We start from the raw sequence: 22,288 nt of genomic DNA on the forward strand, positions 1-22,288 counted from the left end.
GAACTGAAGGAAAACCGTGCAGTCGGATGATGTTTTCGAGAAATTCTCAGGCCAGAATTGCTGCTGTTGGTAAGCCTTTGAGTGGAATGAAATGCGCCATCTTGGAGAATAGGTCCACGATTACTAGGATCGTATTGTATCCGGAGCATGGAGGTAGATCGGTGATGAAGTCCATAGAAAGCGTATGCCAAGGGTGAGGCGGGATGTCAATAGGGCGTAAGAGGCCGGCTGGTTTTTCCTTTTGACTCTTGTTTTGGGCGCATACTCCACAGGACATTATAAAGTCTCTGATATCTTTTTTCCAAGACGGCCACCAGAAGTAGCGCTTGATCTTTTCCGAGGTCTTGGTCATACCGGGATGTCCTTCCATTAAAGAATCGTGATAACAAGAGATTACCTTTTTCTGTAAATCTGTGCTGGGCAGGTATAACCGTTCTTGGAAATATAATAGGTTGTCCTTCACCGTAAAGTCCTTTCCCTGCAGATGCCAATTATGTATGTCTGCTGGAGTTACCAGTAGCCTGGCTTTATCCTTAACTTCCTCTATGGATTGTGTGGCGATTACACCTAAAATTCTTTTTTCGGGAATGATAGGTACAGGTTTAGGATTGATCAAATGTTCTTCCACTCCCATCCGAGAAAGGGCATCAGCTTTACCGTTTTTCGTACCAGGTCGATAGGTAATTATGAAGTCAAACTCAGCAAAGAATAGTGCCCAACGGAGTTGCCTAGAGGATTGAGCTTTTGCAGTTTTCAAATATTGCAGGTTTCGGTGATCTGTAATCACAGTAACGGTGTGTCGGGCCCCCAGAAGATAATGCCGCCAAGCCTTAAAGGTGGACTTGATAGCTAGAAGTTCCTTATCAGTAATAGTGTAATTGATTTCAGGAGGCGAGAATTTGCGGGACCAAAATGCCACGGGATGCAACTGATTGGTTACTGGGTCCTTTTGTGATAGAACTGCCCCCATGCCAAGGCTCGAAGCATCAGTTTCAACGATGTAGGGGAGTTCTGGGCAAGGATGTTTTAAGATCGGTGCAGAGATAAATCTAGTCTTCAAATTCTGGAAAGCTTGTTCCGCCCCGGTAGACCATTCAAAACATTTGTTTTTCTTTAACAAGGCGGTGATGGGCTGGACTATTCGAGAGAATTCGGGGATAAACCTGCGGTAAAAGTTAGCGAAGCCTAACATGCTTTGAACACCTTTTACGGAGGATGGCGATGGCCATTTGAGAATTGCATCAACCTTCTTTGAATCCATACGCACTCCGCTAGGTGATAATATGAATCCCAAGAATTCAACTTCAGTCACGTTGAAAACACATTTTTCCAACTTAGCGAAAAGTTTGTGTTGACGCAATCTCTCGAGGACCATTTTCACGTGTTTCCGATGTTCAGTTTCCGATGAAGAATAAACGAGGATGTCGTCAATGTAAACAACAACACACACATCTATGAGCTCTCTGAGGACATCGTTCATAAAATATTGAAAGGCGGCCGGGGCATTGCAAAGTCCGAAGGGCATGACCTGATATTCAAATAGCCCATACTTGGTGCGGAAGGCCGTCTTCCATTCATCGCCCTCTTTTACTCGTACCAAGTGGTAGGCTCCTCTAAGATCCAGCTTTGTATATATGCATGCTTTTCTGACTTGGTCCAGGAGTTCAGGGATCAAAGGTAACGGATATCTATTCTTAACGGTGATCTGGTTCAGGGCGCGATAATCTATACAAGTTCTAAGGTCCCCTTCTTTTTTTGGAACGAAGAACAAAGCTGAGGAAGCAGGGGACTTGGAAGGACAAATAAACCCATTCGCTAGGTATTGATCCAGGTATTGTCGGAGGTGAAGATTCTCAGGCTCGGTGAGGGCATAAATTCTACTACAAGGAGGAGTAGATCCAGGTATCAGGTCTATCTGGCAGTCATAAGACCTATGAGGAGGTAGTGAGTTAGCCTGATCCTTCCGGAAAACATCTTGGAATTCTAGGTATTCAGGAGGTAACTGAGGAGCCTCCGAGGAAATTGCTGCCAGTGCAACACCAGGTCGAGGGTGACAAGTAGAGACACATTCTGGAAACTGAACCGTTCTTGCTCGCCAATCGATCTGAGGATTGTGCTTCTCTAACCAAGGAATTCCTAGAATAATCTGGAACTGAGGGGCCTTGATCACATCGAACACGATCTTCTCATGGTGTCCATCTTGACTTACTAGCGTCACTTCTTGGGTGGTATGCGTTACTGGTCCGGAGGCTATCTCCGTACCATCCACCGTAGTAATGACGTCCTTTACAGCCTTTGGACAAAGAGTCAGATTCATCCTCAAAACCATTTCATGATCCACATAATTGCCGATGGCACCGCTGTCGACGTAAGCTTCAATCGCATGTAATCGATCCGGATGTTCAGGGCTAATGAGGACCATAGGTATCACGAAATGCGAGGTCACGGAACTGGTTTTAACGCTCGGCAAGAGGACCTCTATTCTTGTCGGGCGAGGTCGTTTCCCTGCTCAGAGTTTGTGACCCTGGTAACTGCAGCTCCTACTGCCTTCTTGGCTGGTTTCACCGGACAGACTCGAAGAAACTGCCCCGAGTTTCCGCAATAGAGGCATAATTGCAGCTGTTTTCTCCTTTCCCGCTCCTTTTGTGTTAGTGGTCCTTTCAGGCCCCCTATTTGCATGGGTTCCCCGGAGTCTACTCCTTTGGTAGGAGTTGGTGGTTTGGAAAATACTCGAGCATCAAACTTGGAACGATCGGCCTTCCTGTTCTGCAGTCTGTGGTCTATTTGAACGACTAAGTCAATATAGTCCGAACAGTCTTGCGGGGGATTCACTACTTGGGCTAACACATCTTTGAGCTCTCCACGTAGACCTCTATAAAACAGCATAATCCTTTTGTCCTCAGGCCATCGAGTTTCCACTATCAGTCTGTTGAAAGACGCAATATAAGCCAAAAGGTCTTGATTACCCTGTCGCAATGAAAGGAGCTCATTGTCCAAGGCCTGCCCCTGTGAATGTCTTGCAAACAGTTTTTCCATACTGAGCTGAAAAGCTTGAAAATCATGGAGAACCGGATCATCTTGATTAACTAGAGGGATCGACCAGTCTGCCGCATTGCCACTAAGGTACGAAAGCACGAAAGCTACCTTAGCTTGATCAGTTGGAAAGGCTGCTGGCCGTCATAAGAAGTGCAACCGGCACTGATTAATAAATACTGCAAACCTCTTTGGGTCACCAGAAAATCGTTCGGGCGGAGCCAGAGGTACATTCCCAGGTAGGTTGATCTGCACTGGGTTCGTAGAGGATGTTGAAGGAAGATTTGCCCCTGATGCAGGTAACGGAGTTTGTCCGGCTTGTGACTGTAGCAATTGTCTAGCGAGATTGTCTGTTCGCTCCTTGGAAAGAATCAGTTCCCTTCTTAGAGCATTTGTTTCCTGACGGGCTGCATGCACCTCTGCTCTTAGTTCCCCAAGTAACTGGGCTAGCTGGTCGGTATCCGAGGTTTCCATAGCGCCTGGGTGGGAGTTTTGCGATAGGCTTTGCGTTCTGTAACACTCACCTGATTCCCGCAGAGGCGCCGGTCTTGACTGGGTGAATGCCGTATCTTCAAAGGTGATGTGTAACACACGGTTGGCTCTTTGGGCTGGACCTCTGTGCACTGTATGTCTGACTTGAAGAGTAAGATGTCTGCAGATAGAAAATATGGGACTAATGAACTGGGGTTATTGGGTGCCTCTCTCCTCTTCCCTTTCTCTTCTCCTGTAGAACCCCAAAGGTTAACACCCTCACCTTAGGTAAGTGAACGCAGAGCTCTCCATCTGCCTCGGGGCAGGGTGCCGTAACCAGTTTCTTCACTGGATAAGGGTGCAGGCCTCTTGACCTCAGAGGACTGCTGTCCGTCGTTAACTGCACGAACGGTAAGTTCTGGGCACTTCAAATGTCTTAAAAGTCTTTTGTAATGATATCTCTTGTTTTGCAGGGTTCCGGCGATGGCGGATGGCGGGCTGATGAGAGTTGAGGATCGAACCCGCGTGAGGAATAGAAGCGCCTGGAAGCACGTAAGTAAGCGCTTGTAGCCTGCTTCACGATGCGCACTAACTGTCCCTTTTATCTTGCAGGTACAAGTTCGGAGCTTTAGAGAAGCTGAAGGGTGCTGGAATACCCACTGGATTCGGCGTGGGAAGGAGTAATGGCACGTGAGTAATAAAGTTGCCCAATGTCTTTAAACGCACCTTCTTTTGTCTTTCAGATGCGGGATGCAGCGCCGAAGGCCTCCGGAGCGTGCGAAGAGCTGGTAAGCTTTTGTCTTTCAGATGCCGGAATGCAGCGCGAGGCGTTGGTGACAGCCGATGGACCAGGTAAGAGATGCGCTGCCACTGAAGACCGTAGTGCTTACAGGTGCTGCTGAAGACTGGATTCCAGGATGGTAAGCCTTTGTTCCCTTAGGCCCAGGATGAGAAGCAGAAGACACGATGAGCGTTCTGCTGCAGAGAATGCAGAATAACGCAAAGCAAGATTCATCCATCGGGTGTGGTTTAAATAGCCTCCTGTAGTGCTTAGGTGTCTCCTTCCACAGCCACGCCTAGGTAAGAAAAGAGTTCCTGCTTTCCAGAAGAGTTCCAGTGTTCTGAACCTAGGGAGTGGCTCCTGCCCCACCCAACAGGAAAAGTAGTCCCAAACAGAAGAGGATCAGGGGTTCAACTGGCAGGTAAGTAAGCAGCATGGTCTGCTGCAGGTAAGTCCACCCAAGCATTATGAGCCCGGCGCTTCCAGCGCTGGGACTGGGCATCTTTATGAGCCTGGTGCCACTGGCGCCAGGACAGGGTCCAAAAGGTCCCAATTGGGACTGGCTGGCACTCGGAACTGGGGTTATGGGTCTGCTTCCAAGGGAGTCGGGCAAGTCCTGATCTTTTGGAAGCAGAGATCATGACACTGAATGACTGCTTAGTGGATCAAAAGTATTTGCCTGCCTAAGAATAGTTGTGATCTCTTGTTCTAATTACCTTTAACCAATTTCTAAAAGTATTCTAAATGCAACAGTAAGATATTAATGTCCCCCGCACCCTATCTATTGAAGTCACCTGAGGGTGTAGGTTGTGACTGTGGGCCATCCCAAAAGGGTCTTTACTGATTTAGAAACCAAGAGTGTGTGTTTCGAAGTGTATTTGAGTGTTACTATTATATTGTTATATTGCTCCCTTCTGAAGAAGGCTTACTCTAATTGACTGATAAATAAACTAGTAATTGTTTCTTCAAGAAACCTTGTCTGTAGGTGTTTATTTGAATACTTGTAACTGTGAATCGCTGTGCAACTCCCCTACAGCTCACATTGACCCCTCTTGAGATAAGCCTGGCTGCTCAGCCACACTACCAACCTGTGTAGTACAGACTTACACTAAAAGTTGGGTTCCTATTGCCAGGAGGTCAGGGTTGTTGTAGTGCACCCAAAGGGTACTGCATACAATCTTGCCTGACAGCCAGTAAAACAGAGATCCTTCTCATTGGGACACCTACTCCCTCCTTCCCTCCCATACTCTGCCCACCCTCCATGGGCCCCATCCCCTCACCCTCCTGTGAGGCAAAAAATCTTGGTGTCATCTTCGACTCCTCTCTCTCTCCTCTCCTCACAACACAGACCTTGCCAAGAAGACCCACTTTTGGCTACATCTCCTCTGAAGCATTCTCCCTTTCCTCACCTATGCCCAGAAACTCAATGTCTCCAGAGCTCTGCTCCTCTCCAGGCTGGACTACTGCAACAGCCTCTTCCTCAATCTGCCTAACTCCTCCCTTCACCCCCTTGAACTAATCCAGACTAGGACTGCAAGATTTATCCTTGGCCGCAAGCATGGAGATAGCATCTCTCCAGCCCTTAAATGTCTCCACTGGCTCCCGGTTACTGGGAGGATAAAGTTCAAGACCCTCTGCATCATCGATAAGGCTTTCTGGGGCCTGGGACCAGCTACATCTAACTCTCTCTCCTTAAAGACCTTCTTGCTAGAGCCCTTTGGTCTTCTAGCGGCAACTCTCGGCAGATCAGATGCAGAGAGTGGGGGGAGATCTCTCTCATCCGCAGGTGCCTCCCTCTGGAATGGCCTCCACGCCCCTCTCAGACTTAAGCTTCCAGAACTTGCCGAGATCCGGCTCATCAAGACTTTCCTTTTCTCTTTCTTCCTACCCCTCCTCCTCACCCCTCCCCCCCTAGCTAATGTCCCCATCTGCCGCTTTACTGGCAGCCTGTTTCTTTCAGATTATTATAGGGCACAAGGCCCTCCTCGTCCAGTGCACCCCTGCACTTGGTGTCCCAGGACCCCCGTGCCCTCACCCTCTACCTGCACTTGCCCTTCCGGGCCCCTCCTCCTGCACTAGCCTGGCTGGGCCTGGACCCCTTGAGCCCTTCCAGCCCCTTACCTCACTCTTAGCACATGGACGTTCCTTCCCCTGCACGGTCTGCATTCCCCTAGCTCTGTCCACCTGGCCTCCCCTGGCACTCGCTTATCCCATGGGTCCTTCCGCCCTGACCTGCACTTCCTCCCCACCCCACCGCACTTCTTGTTAGTGTACTTGTATGGTCCGAATGTCACATGGCCTACTAGGAACACTTTTATTTTTGTCATCCCTGTTCCCTCCCCGCACTCTTGTCTTTGCTGTGCCTTGAAACACTTGTGTATAGGATCATTATAAATACCCAATAAATACAAATAAATGTGTCATTACATAAAAATGCGTCTTCACCAGATCTTAAGCCAGGCTCTGAGCTATTTAGCATTAGCATGAGGTTATACAATCCAGTTCTGGTTAGGTTTGTTGTGGATCACTATGTTGACTATGTTGGCCACTTCTTGGTTTACTTCTAGATGTCGTTTTAGGGGGTGTTTTCTATTGACTTATTGAATTGAAATACTTGCGAGTATCTAAGCCTCGCGGTTGAGCACCATGCATGGCTGGGTCGCAGCCTTTGCTCTAAATTGTGATTACAATTTTTAAGGGCACACTGCCCATCTTCTTTCCAAAGGCATAAAGAACCCCTGCGGATTGCCCGATTTCAGGCATTGTCACAATATTATTCTCTCCTCCAAAGTCCTCATAAAAATATTGTGTTGTATGCGAAAATGTGGATATATGTAGTGAGAGTATGTAACCCTCATTATTGAGCTACGAATTCACGCAAATAAAAGGTTGTTTGCACAGAAATAAACATGGATTACATAATGATACTGATGCTTCTCGTGACTCAAGAAGGGATTTGTGAATGACAGATTATATCCATGTGACGACATAGGGGTGCCACGCATTAAACATTGATATTTCATACAAAGACAGCGTAATAGAAAGAAAATAAAGAAATAATATTTTTCTTAAAGTATATATATGGTGCGTGTTCAATTGGAATAAGGGGCAAAGGTGGGTTACAAATCTCCCACGCCTTCCTTTGCTATCTCTGAACCTGCATTTCACATAATAACAGAGTTTACCAAACCAGCTATTATGGGACCTAACTGTTTTATTGTGAGCCTTTAGTAAGAATCCTAAAGAAAAGTGTACACTAATAAAAAGTTAGTTTCGCAAAGCAGGACACATTTGTATAATGTTACTTTTAGAGCACAATTGTTTCCATTTCAAGTGCTACATCTATCCCATCAATAAATCACCCAAGCACCAAGTGCTGAGAGAGCCAACTCACCTCATGATTTCGTTGCCACACTCAGCCTCAAAATCTTCTTTTGCAACGAGAAGATGTAGGAACAATGTGTTCAAGGGCTGCAAATACACAAAGCTCATGTAAATATGATCTGACCGCCGTCAATAAATAGTTCAGATAAACAATTGGAGTGCTGGGTGACAGCTCATTTCCTGAAACATGAGGACCCTTATGATGTTCTCAGAGTTGTGTCTTTCAAAACATACATCTGTAGAACCAATGTTATCAAGCTCAGATGGAAAGCTTTATATTGGTATTAGCATGTTCCTTTACCTGTGTGTGAGTGGTAAGGATTAGCATTATTAGCATATTAGTTTACTCTAGGTATGTGAGTGGTAAGGTTTTACTTGAAGTGTCACATTTTAACATAAATGCTTGTGTAGTGCATCCAAAAGGAGCCAAATAACCAGGAAACAAGGACAAGATAAACGGGAATGCAATATTTAAATAAAGCCCATGTTATTGCAGTCTGAGAGGAGTGCCATTTCTTCCACTGAGTGGTTGATAGTAAACCTACAACCCGACCAGCAAAATCTTACATCAAACAACATTTTTTTCCACACGCCATGGATCCCTCTGACCTATTTAATTTAATTGTATTATTTTATTTATTTATTAAGTGCCAAGAAGGGCCCAAAGGCATAAGGGCGCTAACCCTAATTAAGGGTACAAACACAAAACCCTAATTAAGGGTACAAACACAAAACATAATCACAGACAAACCTATTAACAAACAAAGGGGCGGAGAAGAATCAGTTACAAACCATGGAATATAACAAAGGCCAGGTGTCAGATGAAAGAACAAGTTACTTACCAACTGGTAACGTTCTTTCGATTGGATGTTCCTCAAAAGTATTCCTCATCTTAGATGTATTCCATCCATCTTTGCTGCTCTTCGGAATTTTTTTTGGCAGAGGGCGCCGTGCGTCGATGTCGTTGAGTCTATGGTCCCTCGAAGTCCTCCGTCGAGGGTGACGTCATCGGGTGTATAAGTAGCACACGCGGCGCCCGTTGGCCTCAGTTCTGTTTTTCCCCCTTTTTATCTTTGATCTTGTACTGTGTAGATTGTGCCGACAGACGGGTATGAGCCTTGCGAGATTTGAGATGGCAAAAACCCAGAAAAATCTACAGAGGGGTAGGCTGGGAGGGCGATGAGGAATACATTGGAGGAACATCCAATCGAAAGAACGTTACCAGTTGGTAAGTAACTTGTTCTTCGAGTGGAATGTGTCCTCCAACGTATTCCTCATCTTAGATAGACTCCCAAAGCAGTATGGATAATTCCTCTGGAGGAGGGGTAGATTTTTCGATACTCTTAGATAGCTGAGTATAGTACTGCCTTTCCAACAGTTAGCTCCCTAGACTGGGAAGCATCCAGGTTATAGAATTTTGAGAAGGTGTGTAGCGAAGACCAAGTTGCTGATTCACAAATGGATCTTATTGGAACACCTCTTTCAAGGTCCGTGGAGGAGGCGATGCCTCTGGTGGAATGAGCCCTTAACCCTTCCGGAGGGTCTTTTTGAGCTAGTCTGTAGCATTCTGAAATGCAAAGCACAATTCAGCGTGAAATTGTCTGTTTTGTCACCGATTGACCCAGTTTCCCTTCCTGTGTAACCCATAAACAGCTGGTTGTCCACTCTAAGTCTGGAAAGTCTAGAGATGTAAAAGCTTAAAGCTCTTTTCGGATCCAACCTGTGTAATCTTTCCTCCTCCTTCGAAGGATGGGGTGGAGGATAGAATGCGGGTAAGACAATGTTCTGACTTAAATGAAAATCAGATATTACTTTCGGTAAAAATGATGGTTTTACCCTCAACACAACTCTGTCCTTATGGAACACAGTATAGGGTGGCCCAAAAGACAGTGCCTGCAATTCGATCACTCATCTTGCTGATGTTAGAGCAACCAAGAAGGCTGTTTTCCACGTTAGTAATCTTAATGGACACGTGTGCATAGGCTCAAAAGGAGCACACATCAAGAATTTTAGGACTAAATTTAGATCCCAGATCGGTACTTGAAATGGGTGAGGAGGAAACACATTAGTGAGTCCTTTTAAGAATTGTATTATCAAAGGAATTCTGAAGTAGGAGCATTCTTCTGATGAGCGCTTGAAAATGGAAAGCGCCACAAGGTAACCTTTTATTGTTCCAATATTCAAACCTCTATGTGCTAGGGTCAGAAGGAAAGATAATACTTCCGGAATAGAACATAGAAAAGGATCGACATTCTTTTCTCTGCACCAGTTGCAAAACTTTTTCCAACTGCAACGGTATAGAGACTTAGTTGCTGGCCTTCTTGCCAAAAGCAACACCTCCATAATGTCATCTGGAAGGTTCCAATACCTGTATCTCAGCCTTTCAGTTACCAAGAATGAAGGTTGAGCGTTTTGACCTCTGGATGCAGAACCTGACCTTCCATTTGAGAGAGAAGGTTCTCTCTCTGAGGAAGACGTACTGGAGGGCAGATGGACATGTCTAGAAGGTCCGGGTACCACGTTCTCCTGGCCCAATCAGGGGCAATTAGGATCATGCGGCTCCAAAACCTTCTCAGCCCCCTGATGACCTGAGGAATGACGGGAATCGGAGGGAACGCGTACAATAGTGGGAAATTCCATTCCACCACGAACGCGTCCCCCAGGGCTCCTCTCGGGGGAAATTCCCTTGAACAATACCTTTCGCATTTTCGGTTGATTCCGGTTGCAAACAGGTCTACTTGAGGGGTTCCCCAAAGGGCGAAGATATCTTGAATAACTTCCTGAGCCAGTTCCCATTCGTGGGATACCGTGCTCTGCCTGCTCAGAGCATCTGCCATCATATTCTCTTCCCCGGCTAGATGAATTGCCGTTAAAGAGATTCCCTCCTGAATCGCCCAATACCAGAGCTGCATTGCCTCTCTGCACAGGGGTAGTGACCCCCCCACGCCTCCTCTTTTGTTTGGGTAGTGCATGGCCACTGTGTTGTCCGTCATTATCAGAACATTCTTTCCCCTGACAGATGGCAGGAAGGCCTTCAGCGCTAGTCTGATTGCCCTCAGCTCTAAAAGGTGATATGTAGTTTGGACTCCGATGGAGACCAACGACCGCTGATTGTCAAATCGTTGGCATGAGCTCCCCACCCCAGGAGTGAGGCGTCCGTCACTATTGTGATCTCCGGCCATGGTTGCCAAAAAGGTTCTCATTTTAGGATGTTCTCTGTACAGGTCCACCATAGAAGGTCTTGTCTGACCTTGTTCGGAATCTGAAAAAGGTCTGTCATTTGACCCGAGAACTTGGACCACTGAGTCTTTAGAGCCCATTGAAGGGATCTCATCCTCAAGCGTGCCTCTGGCACCAGAAAGATGCAGGATGCCATGAGGCCGAGCAACCTTAAAAAGTCGTAAGCCTGGAGATTTTGGGCATTTTGGAATTTGGAAACCATCTGAAGAATGTCTTGAGCCCTCGACTTGGGAGGCGAGCTCTTTCCCAAGGACGTGTCTAATACAACTCCTATGTACTGAAGCTGTTGGGAAGGTGTCATCTGTGACTTCTTGAAATTGAGGGAGAAGCCCAGTTTGTGGAGGAAGTGGCAGGTGACTTTCAGATGATCCAGTGCTTGCTCGGCAGAGGCACTCTGAGCAACCAATCGTCCAGGTAGGGGTAGACATGAATCCCCCCTCTCCTGAGGTGCGCTGCCACCACTACCATTAACCTGGTGAAGACCCTCAGGTCGGAGGTCAACCCAAATGGCAGGACTCGAAACTGATAGTGTGAGTCGCCAACACAGGTATTTTCTGTGTTTGAGATGAATCGGCACATGAAAATAAGCATCCTCGAGGTCCAATGACACCAACCAGTCCTGGAGTTGAAGGGCCTGAAGGATCTGAGAAAGGGTAACCATCTTGAACTTGTCCTTCCTGAGGAACTTGTTCAAGTTTCTTAAGTCCAAGATGGGTCTCAGTCCTCCATCCTTTTTGGGGATCAAAAAATACAGGGAGTACCAACCCTTGTTCCTCTCCGCTGCAGGTACTGGTTCTATAGCACCTTTCTCCAGCAAGGTTAGAACTTCCTGTTGTAGGAGCGGGTTTGAAAGTTTCAACAGGTGTCTCCCTGGTGGATTGCTTTGAGGTTGCTATAGAAAAAGGAAGGCAAAAGCCTTGGGCTATTATTTCTAGAGCCCAAACATCTGAAGTAATGGCTCGCCATTCTTGCAGATGCTACGACAGCCTGCCTCCTACAGGTGTTTTGTGGTGCAAGTCCTCAAAGTGGTTTTGTGGCGGATGTTGCAGCTGCTGATGGCAAAGAGGCTGCAGCTGGAGCTGGCTTAGCACACTTTCCTCGTCCACCATGAGTGCCATTTCTTTGGCCCCTTTGACTGGCCATTCCTCTCGTCTTCCCGTATGAGGTGTAATAACGATAGGATCGTCCCCTCCATGATTGCCTTGCGCACGAAAAGGCTGAGGTTGCCTAATAGCAGCTCCTAAGGATTTTGCCGCTGCTTTTGAGGTGTGCAACCTCTCAAGGCACTTGTCAGCCTTGTTGCCAAAAAGGTGAGACCTGTCAAAAAGGCATGTTCAGGAGGCGGTTCTGTACGTCCGGTGCAAAACCCGACTTCCGTAACCACGCAAACCTGCGCATTACCGTGCTAGTGCCCATGGACCTACTTACACTATCCGCAGTGTGCAATCCAGATTGAAGGGATTCCTGCATGGCCTCCTTTCCATCTCTAACGATGGCTAGGAAACCTTCCCTTTCTTCCCCTTCTGGTATGTGCGCCGCCGCCACTCCCATAGAGTGTATGAAAATTTTGCCAAGGCACATGTGGAGTTGGCAGATTTTAATGCCATGCTCCCGGCTGAAAATACCTTCCGTGCCCAACCATCCACACGCTTATAGTCCCCGTCTGGAGGGATAGACGGGTACGCAAGTTTGTTGGAAGCTGTGGCTTTTGTGACCAAACTCTCTGGAGTTGGATGTTTTGCCAGATAACCGGGGTTGCTACTGGCTGGGTGGTATTTTGATGCGAGGGATTTATTTACCGGAGGAATAGAATGCAGAGTTTCGCAATTCTTGGCCACCGTGTTTTGTAAGGCTACATGAAAAGGTAGTACTGGGTCTTCAGTGGGACCATAGTCCAATATGTCTATTAAATCGTCCTGGACGAATTGGGCTGGTGGTCTAGCCCATCCCAAGTAATCTACCACCTTGGTCATTAACTGACGGTAAAATGGACTGGCATGCTCTCCTGGATCTGGTCTACCGAAGTCATTCTCAGGAGAGGTGTCAATGCCACTTGCATTGTGTAAAGACTCCACCAAATCATTCTGCTTTCCTCTGAGATCAAGCATTCTGGGACATTTGGGGTGCCATACTCCAATCCAAAAGGTACATTTTCCTCCTCTGATCTCTCCTGTTCCTCAAAAATTGAGGTCAAGGATTTGAAAAACTCCTTCCTAGGGAGAGGCTTGAAAACCTTCTCTGGGAGAGGAGGAGGAAGAGGTGTAGTACGAGGCTCTGAAGGAATTACATGTTTAACTTTTTCCTTCTCATTTTCTAGCTGCCCTGGCTTGGTGCCGAGGGTTTCGGAGTCGACGTCGATAGAGGCGTAGATGACATAATGGTCTTCGACAGGGTCTGCTTCGAGGGCGTCGAGGCGGCCTTCGACTGTTTTCCCTTCAAGGTGTGATAGGTCTCAGACGGCGTCGGTGACCTAGAGTGGTCGACTTGACTCGAGCGTTTATTGCTCAGCGTCCTGGAAGGTTCCCTATCCTTCCTTTTACGATCACCCGGGCTCGAGGGCGTGCGAGTGTCAGAGCGATGACGCTCCCGGCCGGTTTCAGAAGAAGGAGCGGACCGAGGCTTCGCCTTCTCAAACACCTCCATCATTTTGACCCTGAATGCTTCCCATTCTTCAGTAGACTAATGTTTTGTGGGGCATTTCATTTTCGGAGACTCGTCTGACGACGAGGTGGAGGGAGACCTATGGCGTTGCTTCTTCGACTTTTTCGACGAAGACGACGAGCGATGAGAATCGCTTTGGGATCTAGATCGATGCCTTTCGCGTCGAGGAGATTTTTCCCCCATGGGGTCTCGACTCGACGCTAGAGGCTTTTCGATCCTTCTGACCTACCTGTAGCTTTCCTCTCCTTTATCGCAAGGCCTTCCCCGTCATCGCCTGACACTTCGAACAGGCCTCCATGTCGTGGCCTTCCCTGAGACACCACAAACACTCGCAGTGCGGGTCTGTGATCGACATTTTTGAGCCGCACGACTTGCATTTCTTAAAACCCGATCTCGGGGTCGTGGTCGGCGTCGATGACGAGGACATAATTACTTCTCGTTATATATTTCTTGACAGAACTCGAGGCGTGCCGAATGTCCGAAGCAACGTAACTGCGGAAAAACGGAACTGAGGCCAATGGGCGCCGCGCGTGCTACTTATACACCCGATGATGTCACCCTCGATGGAGGCCTTTGAGGGACCATCGACTCGATGACATCAACACACGGCGCCCTCTGCCGAAATTTTTTTCGAAGAGCAACAAACCTGGATGGAATACATCTAAGATGAGGAATACGTTGGAGGACACAATCCACTCGAAAGGTGTGTTTTCAAGTTACGCTTAAAGATCTCCAGTGATTCGACGCTTCCAAGATCCAAGGGCAAAGCATTCTGTGCTCTAGATGCCGCTGCAAAGAATGCCCCTCTCCCTACTACAGTTAGTTTCATCCTTTCGGACTGTGAGCAGGTTAGTGTCATTGGATCTTGATGACCTCTGAATGGGTTTTTTGGCCAGACTTTCTGCCAAGCCCCCCCATGGGTGGGTAGGTTGTTAATAATAGGCAAACCAGGTGTTAATGAGCCAATAATCTCCTGTTGCCATCCTCCCTGGGAGGGAACACATGATGTGCAAAAGACAGATGCAGATAACGACTAGCCGGGAGCATGTTGTTTTAATCACCCATTTTATAGGCTAACAAAAGAATATCTCAGTTATTCCTACATTTTAGACAACATTGATAGTGTGACAAAAAAAACACAATAATGTTATGCTAATATGAACCTTCTATTTTGATAGGCCAATTTACATAAGGCCCAAATACATCACTTGGTTTCCATTGGACATAAACACTTCCCGATACACATGATCATATTCTGTCACAATTATGCCATTTATGCTAATCATCACGACTGGTTATTTTTCCAAATTTCCTTAAACCACAAGATATATTTCACAATCTTAAAACTGGAAAAAGCAGGTTTCGAAAATTACGCACGTTTCCAGACTTCTAGCACATTACGTCCAAGATCACCTCGCCTTGCTTATCCATTTCAGCCCACAGCCAAATTTTATTTATAAAAAACCTTTGAACACCACCGCTAGAAATTACATATTCCTACCATTTAAACTGCTGAATCACTACGTACTCCCTTTTTGCGCATGGCACCAAATTTTCAGTTTGCTCAACAATTCTAAATCCTAAATCTTCATGGGGCTTTGAGGCCTGTAGCCATCTGTAATGCAATGGCTGCCTTTCGCTGACCTATATTCTATATCAGAAAATCTAGATTCTGTGTTAATTATGTTGTTCGCAATGTAAGCATGTTGTTATGTTTTATGTTTGTCCTAAATAAATGTGTGCAGTGTCACCTATTTTCTAATGTACCTGCCTATAATAAGGGAAGCCTGGCTGCCTCAATGAACAATGCTTCTGACATTTACAATGTTGGACAGGAGAGCGGGACACATGCGTTTAATGACATTGTCACCTGTCCCTTACCAGAGAAGGGGAGGATCTAATCCTCTTCAAAGAGGTAAAAGAAATTCATATTCTGGGCTTAGAAATTATTTGTTCACATTATTCACATAAATGCATCGGCAGGTAGGAGATTTGCTTTCATTTCCAACAAGGCAATCAGCAAATGTGGGAACAAGCAGAGGATTTGCAATATTGGCTGTATGCGCTGTTATTAATAAAGATCTCCTGGATTAACTGTAACAAACTCATGCAGGATAAGACAATTACTGATCAAACAGCTCTGATAGTGTATTCCTTAAGTATCCATCCAAGCCTTGTCCTCCTCAAAGAGAGCCCAAAACTCAGCGGCACAACCCCAACCTCTATGAAAAAACAGCCACCAGCCCCACAGGCACATTCCACACTTCCCAGTCTCCTCTACTGGCTGTTACCACTTCTCTATACACTGAAAACAGGCATAGTGCCAACCCACAGCACATGCCAAGCAGCACAAAACACATGTAATCCACAATCTGCCCCTTAACTGCACATGCCAACCCTTGACCCATCCCACACACCCACATCGGAAAAGCACCATATTCCATCCATGCCTGCAGAGGTAATTGTCCACCTTTTTAACACTGTAAATGACGGGCCACATGCACATGGGAGGAGAGAGAAACAATAGCAGTAAAGGGGAAATGGGAGACAGTGGAAGGGAGAGGGAATACAAGGGAGGAAAAGAAGAGGTCCAGTGGAGACTGTTCCAGTTTTGGAACTAGATTTGGGTTTCAATCCCAGTTTTCACACTTGACAGCACTGCCTGATCCTGGGCTATCCGTAGATCGCCTGTGTTTCTGTTTGCTTAGCTGCCAACATTGGGAGTGCTTAGAAATAAAATGAACACCAATATAAAATGCATTATTAATTCATGGACTGAATGGCTAAACTAGGCTCCATCAGAAAATGTTTTTTTAAAACCATTGTCAATAAATTGGACTCAATCTGACCTTTTTTGTCTTCCTTCTTTACAGTGGTATCCCTATACCATGTTGCCTCTTCTCCTTCGCTCCTCTTATTACATTTATTTAACCCTTTCCTCTCTGCTAAATAGATTCTGCTTATGTCAACTTTATTCACATGGCCTTATTGGCAAAGGCATGCATTAAATGTTTTGACACGTTAACTTAAACTGCACGCTTTGGAACGAGATGGTATGGATTCTACTCCCGCCTTCCCCATTAGACTAAAATTGTGTGATCTTGGGGACATCACTTTAGCTAGCAACACTTCAATTTCACCATCTGTCAAAGGATGTTAGAGTAAATTGAAATGTCTGAGGAGGTGTGGAAATGGGACAGATGCAGCCTAGAATAGAATTTGTCATTGGTGGAAAAAAAGATCAATATTACTCAGTTGAGGATCTAGCACTGAGCAACATGGTGAGTTCCAGACCTCATGTATATGCCCAGAGTGATGCTGTTGGTGGATTCCCAAAGGATTCAGAAGATCGAAGGATTAAAATATAAAGAGAACGTGCTCAGATCACCCTCCTTAACAAAGTGAAACTCTAAATAATGCAGGGCAATTATTTGAAGGAAACAATACAATTTATTTAAAATTATTTTTAATGGAAGCCTTCAGCATGACATAAATACAATTATGAAAGGGAAGGAGACCTAGGCTGATAATCCTTCGGTGTGGGCCGTACACCCTATTTCCCACTGGGGTTTGCTTTACATGATCATCAAGGTCAGACAATCTCTTGCTTATTCTCGTTTCCCTGCAAAGTAAATGATTCTTCAGAAAAATTAAACAGTGTGCTTTATTTTATCAATATAAATTTGGTTGCAAATGCAAGAAGTAGCCTTTGCATTCCAGACATGACCGTCCTTCCTCAGGGTCTCTTCTCCTCGCCTGATCAAAAAGTTAATCGTAACGTCAATCACAAGTTCATCAGATACAGTAGTGGTATGATCAATCAGGAACACTTTTGATGCATACACATGAAGTAAGGGTACCGATTAGTGAGATTTATGTTGAATATCAAGAAGACACAGGGCATTCAGACATATATGTGTGTCCAGTTGGAAATTCAGATTGGGTTGTTTAAACACAGTTATTTCAATGAAACATTCCAGAGTATATTAACGAAACATTCAATGGCCACAACGTAGACGTACAAACAAATTTAAAAAGACATATTGGAGAAAGCAAAGGAAACGAATATCAGATACCCCCGTTCTTAGACATCACAATTGTTTTTATAAATTAAATTCTCTTCTAAAGAATAAACGTTCATGTTCAGCATGCTCAGCTCTGCCTATGAATCCATCACATTCATATTTCTATTAGGCTTATGTATCACCCAATCGGTGATCACTGTGTGTAATTACTTCACCTCATATTCTTGCTATCATTTTACTGATAGTGCAAGGATAGTGGTCAAGTGCAGCTATGTGTATGGAGAGTAGCATGCTAATTAACTTGGACAGTAACTGACCTGTATCTCACGATCGGCACGTGTAACGCTGATTGCTCATGCTCTCTGTCTGCAACGGGACATGTATATGCATAATATGTAAGTAGCATATTTTTTAATTGCTATGTCTATTGCCACAATTATTTGTGCTTACCTCTTGTGTCTGAGTGTTGATGTGGAGCGTGGCAGCAGTAAAGTGGGTGTTGAGCTGCCTGTAGCGGCTTGTCACAATATGTTGACTTGGTTGCTATGGTAACCGTGGTACGTCCGCCTGACAAGATGGCTGCCGTTTGGGACATAGGCGGCCACCTTGTGTCACGGCACCGTAACAACTAAGGATTCTAGGTCCTATTTCTGAGTGTTGGGATGTTAATTAAAGCTGATAACGTGCTTTCTTACATATTAAATCGCAATATCCTGCTTTCTTACATATTGAATTACATTTGGCATGTCAATCTTTTATAGGTTGTATCGGGCCATTTACCTAAACTATGTGTCATGAATTCCTAAGTGTGATTAGCTTTTAGCTGCAATATGAGACCATGCCCCATTCTCTGTGTATATAATGGTGTAAGTCTATAATTCTTAACCAGTTCACACCTTGCTGTTGGGTTGCTATCTACCAGCTGCAGTGTTAAGTTATGCAAAGCCTTAAAACATTGCAGAGTCATAATGTGCATGAGATGTTGCTTATTGCAACCACTTAACTTGCCTAGAGGAAGGCCTGCTTTGTAATAGTCTGATCACCTGAATCTATCAGTCTTCAAATTTACAAATTAATACAGACAAAGTGAGCTAAAGGTACATGTTCACAAAAAGCAGTTAAGTTCCCACTCTTCGATCATGCCGTTGGGTCCCAAGGTATCTAAGCGATCAATCCAATATGCTTCACGATGTCCTCTTAGCTTCTTCATGTGTCGTCTACGGTCACGTTCTTCAATCACCTCTAGCATCTGGAATTTCAGCTGTGCCATGCTGTGATCCCAACACTCAGAAATAGGACCTAGAATCCTTAGTTGTTACGGTGCCGTGACACAAGGTGGCCGCCTATGTCCCAAACGGGAAGCCATGTTGTCAGGCGGGCCGCACCAGTTAGCATAGCAACCAAGTCAACATATTGGGACGAGCCACTACAGACGGCACAAATTGCTATTAATAAAATAAAGCACAAAATTTAATTTTTCTGAAGAATCATTTACTTTGGAGGAAAACAAGAATAAGCAAGAGATTGCCTGACCTTGATGGTCATATAAAGCAAACCCGCAGTGTGAAATAGGGTGTGCGGCCCAAACCGAAGGCTAATCAACCTAGTGCTCCTTCCCTTTCAGATATTTTATGTGCCTGACACAGTGGCACTCATTAGTGGGCTGCACCCCACACAAACAAGGCAAAGCTAAAACAGTGTTCTTGGTAAACTTATATAGAGAAGAAATAAGATAGCGGTGCCCTCTCACCAATCGGATATAAATACAATTATAGCCAGGCTAGGATATATCTATGTGCAAGTTGAGCGCCAGTACATCGTGATGCAAGTTCCATTTGCCAATAAAACTAAACATGATGAAAAAAATAGCACTGCAGCATAGCATTAGGAAAGAGTTGGAAAATAGGAGAAAAAAGGTTAAATACATTGGTTCTACATTGCTCTGTCTATTGTAAACATGTTCTGTTATATTAGCTGCCTCCGGCCACAGATTGCTCTTCTTGGGAAATAGCTGCAGACACAGACTGAATTCATACATCTTTAAACAGTCTCATAAATATCTTGACGTGACTCTAGACTGGCTGCCATGCTGACATGATTGTCACTGTAGCAGATGTAACGTCCCAAGTGTAATGTAATGTAAAGCGCTCTTGTACAGCACAACGCTGCCACGTTCGTGGCCTTTGTTATCTCCTTTATATTTTCATTAATATGACTCAAAGACACGCATACAATTCTCAATAATGTCCTTTTGCAACAGTAGTAGTTTGCTTGTCACTTTTTGCTGTAGGTGAAACCCAATGCGCCTCGGATTCGTCCATGTGTATGTAGCTTGATCATGGTTCCTTTCAATTTCCTGAAAACATTAAATACTCCTGGAAATGTATTTTGAAGACACATCATGGACAGTGGGAAACGAAATATTGCTTGTATATTGTTGGTAGGAGCAGAGTGACAGTGGACTTTTTCCGAAGTGTGATAGTGTACATCAATCATTCCCAGTGACATAACCGTTTTAAAACTACAGAGGCACTGTCCTCCTGTGGGGCCCCTCCGCATGTAGATTGTGCAGTGGTAGACCTTTCTCTGTGGGTGAATAGGCCTTGAAACTGACAAAGCGATGGCAGGTGGCAGCACGTGCCCCATTCTTGCCGTTGATGGTGTTAGTTGGCTCTCGTGACCTGTCATGAGAAATTCTTGTTCCCTCATGATATTGACTGTAGCTCCGATGTCAATGATGAAGCAAACGGTGTGCCAGTTGATATTTAGTGTCAACCGTGGTGCACTCCCGTTGTCAGGAGTCTCATCCATCAGTTGTACGTATTTGTTCATGTAGTAATCAGGGAAGTCTGGTTGGGGAGCGTCTGACAGACACATGTTTTCCATCACACAGATCACTCTGCGCATTTTTTGGGTAGGTATTGGAAGTTGCCTTATGGCTGTTTGTCTTCCTGTAGTGGTGTGCATCAGTCTCCCTTCCCTGTAGACAGACTGGAAGTGGTTCTCCTTGCCACATTTGGGATATTGTTGTCCTATGGCAGGACATGTGCCTGTGTGAGGGAACGCAAAATCACACCTATGGCAGAGTCTGGGCAGCATAGTAGAGTATGGCAGAGGATGTAAAGAGGATGCTGAAGAGGAAGCCAGCATGTTCATTGAAAATTTAAGCCAGCATGTTCATTAGTGGCTTTGGAGGGAATACCCATTTATCTGGAAATTTGGGGGACTGTAGTGCTGCGACAGATTCTTGCTTTTTAGATGCCTTAATGGCAGCTGTCTGGATATTTACTTGTTCGTGGATGCGAGCCAGATCAATTATTTCATCAAGTGGTAGGGGCTTTATCACTTGGTGTTTACGAAACATTGATGAGGTACACCCTTTGAAAATGCAAAGGCAGATGGCTTCATCACAGAGAAGTTAGAAAACTGACAGTGTGCCACTCTGTGTCGCCGTCTAAACACAAATTTGTCAACGGTTTCATGCAGACGTTGGTGGCATTGATCAAACGCATCACTCTCATAATCTCTGTTTGGTTGTATGACTAGCTTTTTGTTAAGGGCTGTCATGAGGGCATCATAAAATGACTTACATTGCTCCTAGAACTTAAATCCAGGCTACTATAACAAATGGATAAATGTAAGCTTTCGTTGATCATATCAAAGGACCAGTCAGCGGCCTTTGATTTGATTGATCACACAATACTAAACACTAGGCTAAAGGAAGTAGCCAACTTTTCAGAGCGAGCAGCGTCCTGGATCGCCTCCTTCCTCGAAAACCGACTGAGTAGCGTGTGTTCGGATACGGTGGAAGCAGATCCAATCTCGGTCCTCTATGGAGTCCCACAGGGTGCCAGCACATCGCCATGCATTTATAATCTTTTCATGGCTCCCTTTTTCTTCATGCTTGAGTAGGAGGGTGTTGTCTTTTCAAACTATGCTGACGACACCCAATGCATAGTTCCATTTGCAGGCAATCACGGACAGGATGAGTTAGAAGTAAACAGAGTTTTCTGCCTGATCGAAAAGTGGGTGTTGGATAACTACCTTGCACTTAATAGGAGAAAAACCGAACTAATGATGGTAGGGAGCCCACATTCTTTCAAGGCTTTAAATCCCTTCTCCAGCGCCTTTAAGCTTGGGGATGACATCATTAACCCACTTCCCAAAACCTAAATACTGGGAGTCACTCTGGATCAATCCCTTAACATGAAAGCGCATGTGTCCTCCGTCGTATCTTCAGCAGCATATTATGTAAAACTGTTGTCACACTTGAGGCCTCTCATCTCCCAAAAAAGTTCCGAAACCATCGCCAGGGCAATATTACGGGCCAAGTTAGACTACTGTTGTAGCCTTTTGCTGGGATCTAGTAAGCGGGTCATACAGAGACTACAGGTGGTCCAGAACTGGGCAGTGAGAGTGGTAGTTGGCCTTTCAAGGCGTGAGCACGTCACAGAGGCTTGACGAGGGCTCCACTGGCTGCCCGTGGAATCCAGAACATTGATGATGCCGCCGTATCTCCAATGTTACATCAACGACAAAGTATACATGAAATCCTTAAGGTCGGACTCAAAAAATCTTTTTGGCACTACCTAGAGTTAGGACATCTAAGGCAGAAAATGGGGCCTTTCCATCCAAGGCGCCCAATCTGTGGAACAATCTGCCAGACTATCTGCGCAACCTCGGTTGCCTCGTA

At 45.4% G+C, this 22,288-nt stretch overlaps 1 protein-coding gene across 1 annotated transcript in view; it reads right to left on the reverse strand.

Annotated features, from left to right (window-relative positions):
• Positions 1–22,288, reverse strand: part of CFAP61 (cilia and flagella associated protein 61) — a 2,971,729-nt gene that overhangs the window by 2,718,539 nt on the left and 230,902 nt on the right. Inside the window, exon 4 of the mRNA XM_069608074.1 lies at positions 7,680–7,756. Coding sequence (XP_069464175.1) covers positions 7,680–7,756 — 77 coding nt within the window. The remainder of the gene's footprint in view (positions 1–7,679; positions 7,757–22,288) is intronic.

The sequence above is a fragment of the Ambystoma mexicanum genome, chromosome 4q, assembly GCF_040938575.1.
Source record: "Ambystoma mexicanum isolate Mex_15411 chromosome 4q, UKY_AmexF1_1, whole genome shotgun sequence".
NCBI classification, from domain to species: Eukaryota; Metazoa; Chordata; class Amphibia; order Caudata; family Ambystomatidae; genus Ambystoma; species Ambystoma mexicanum.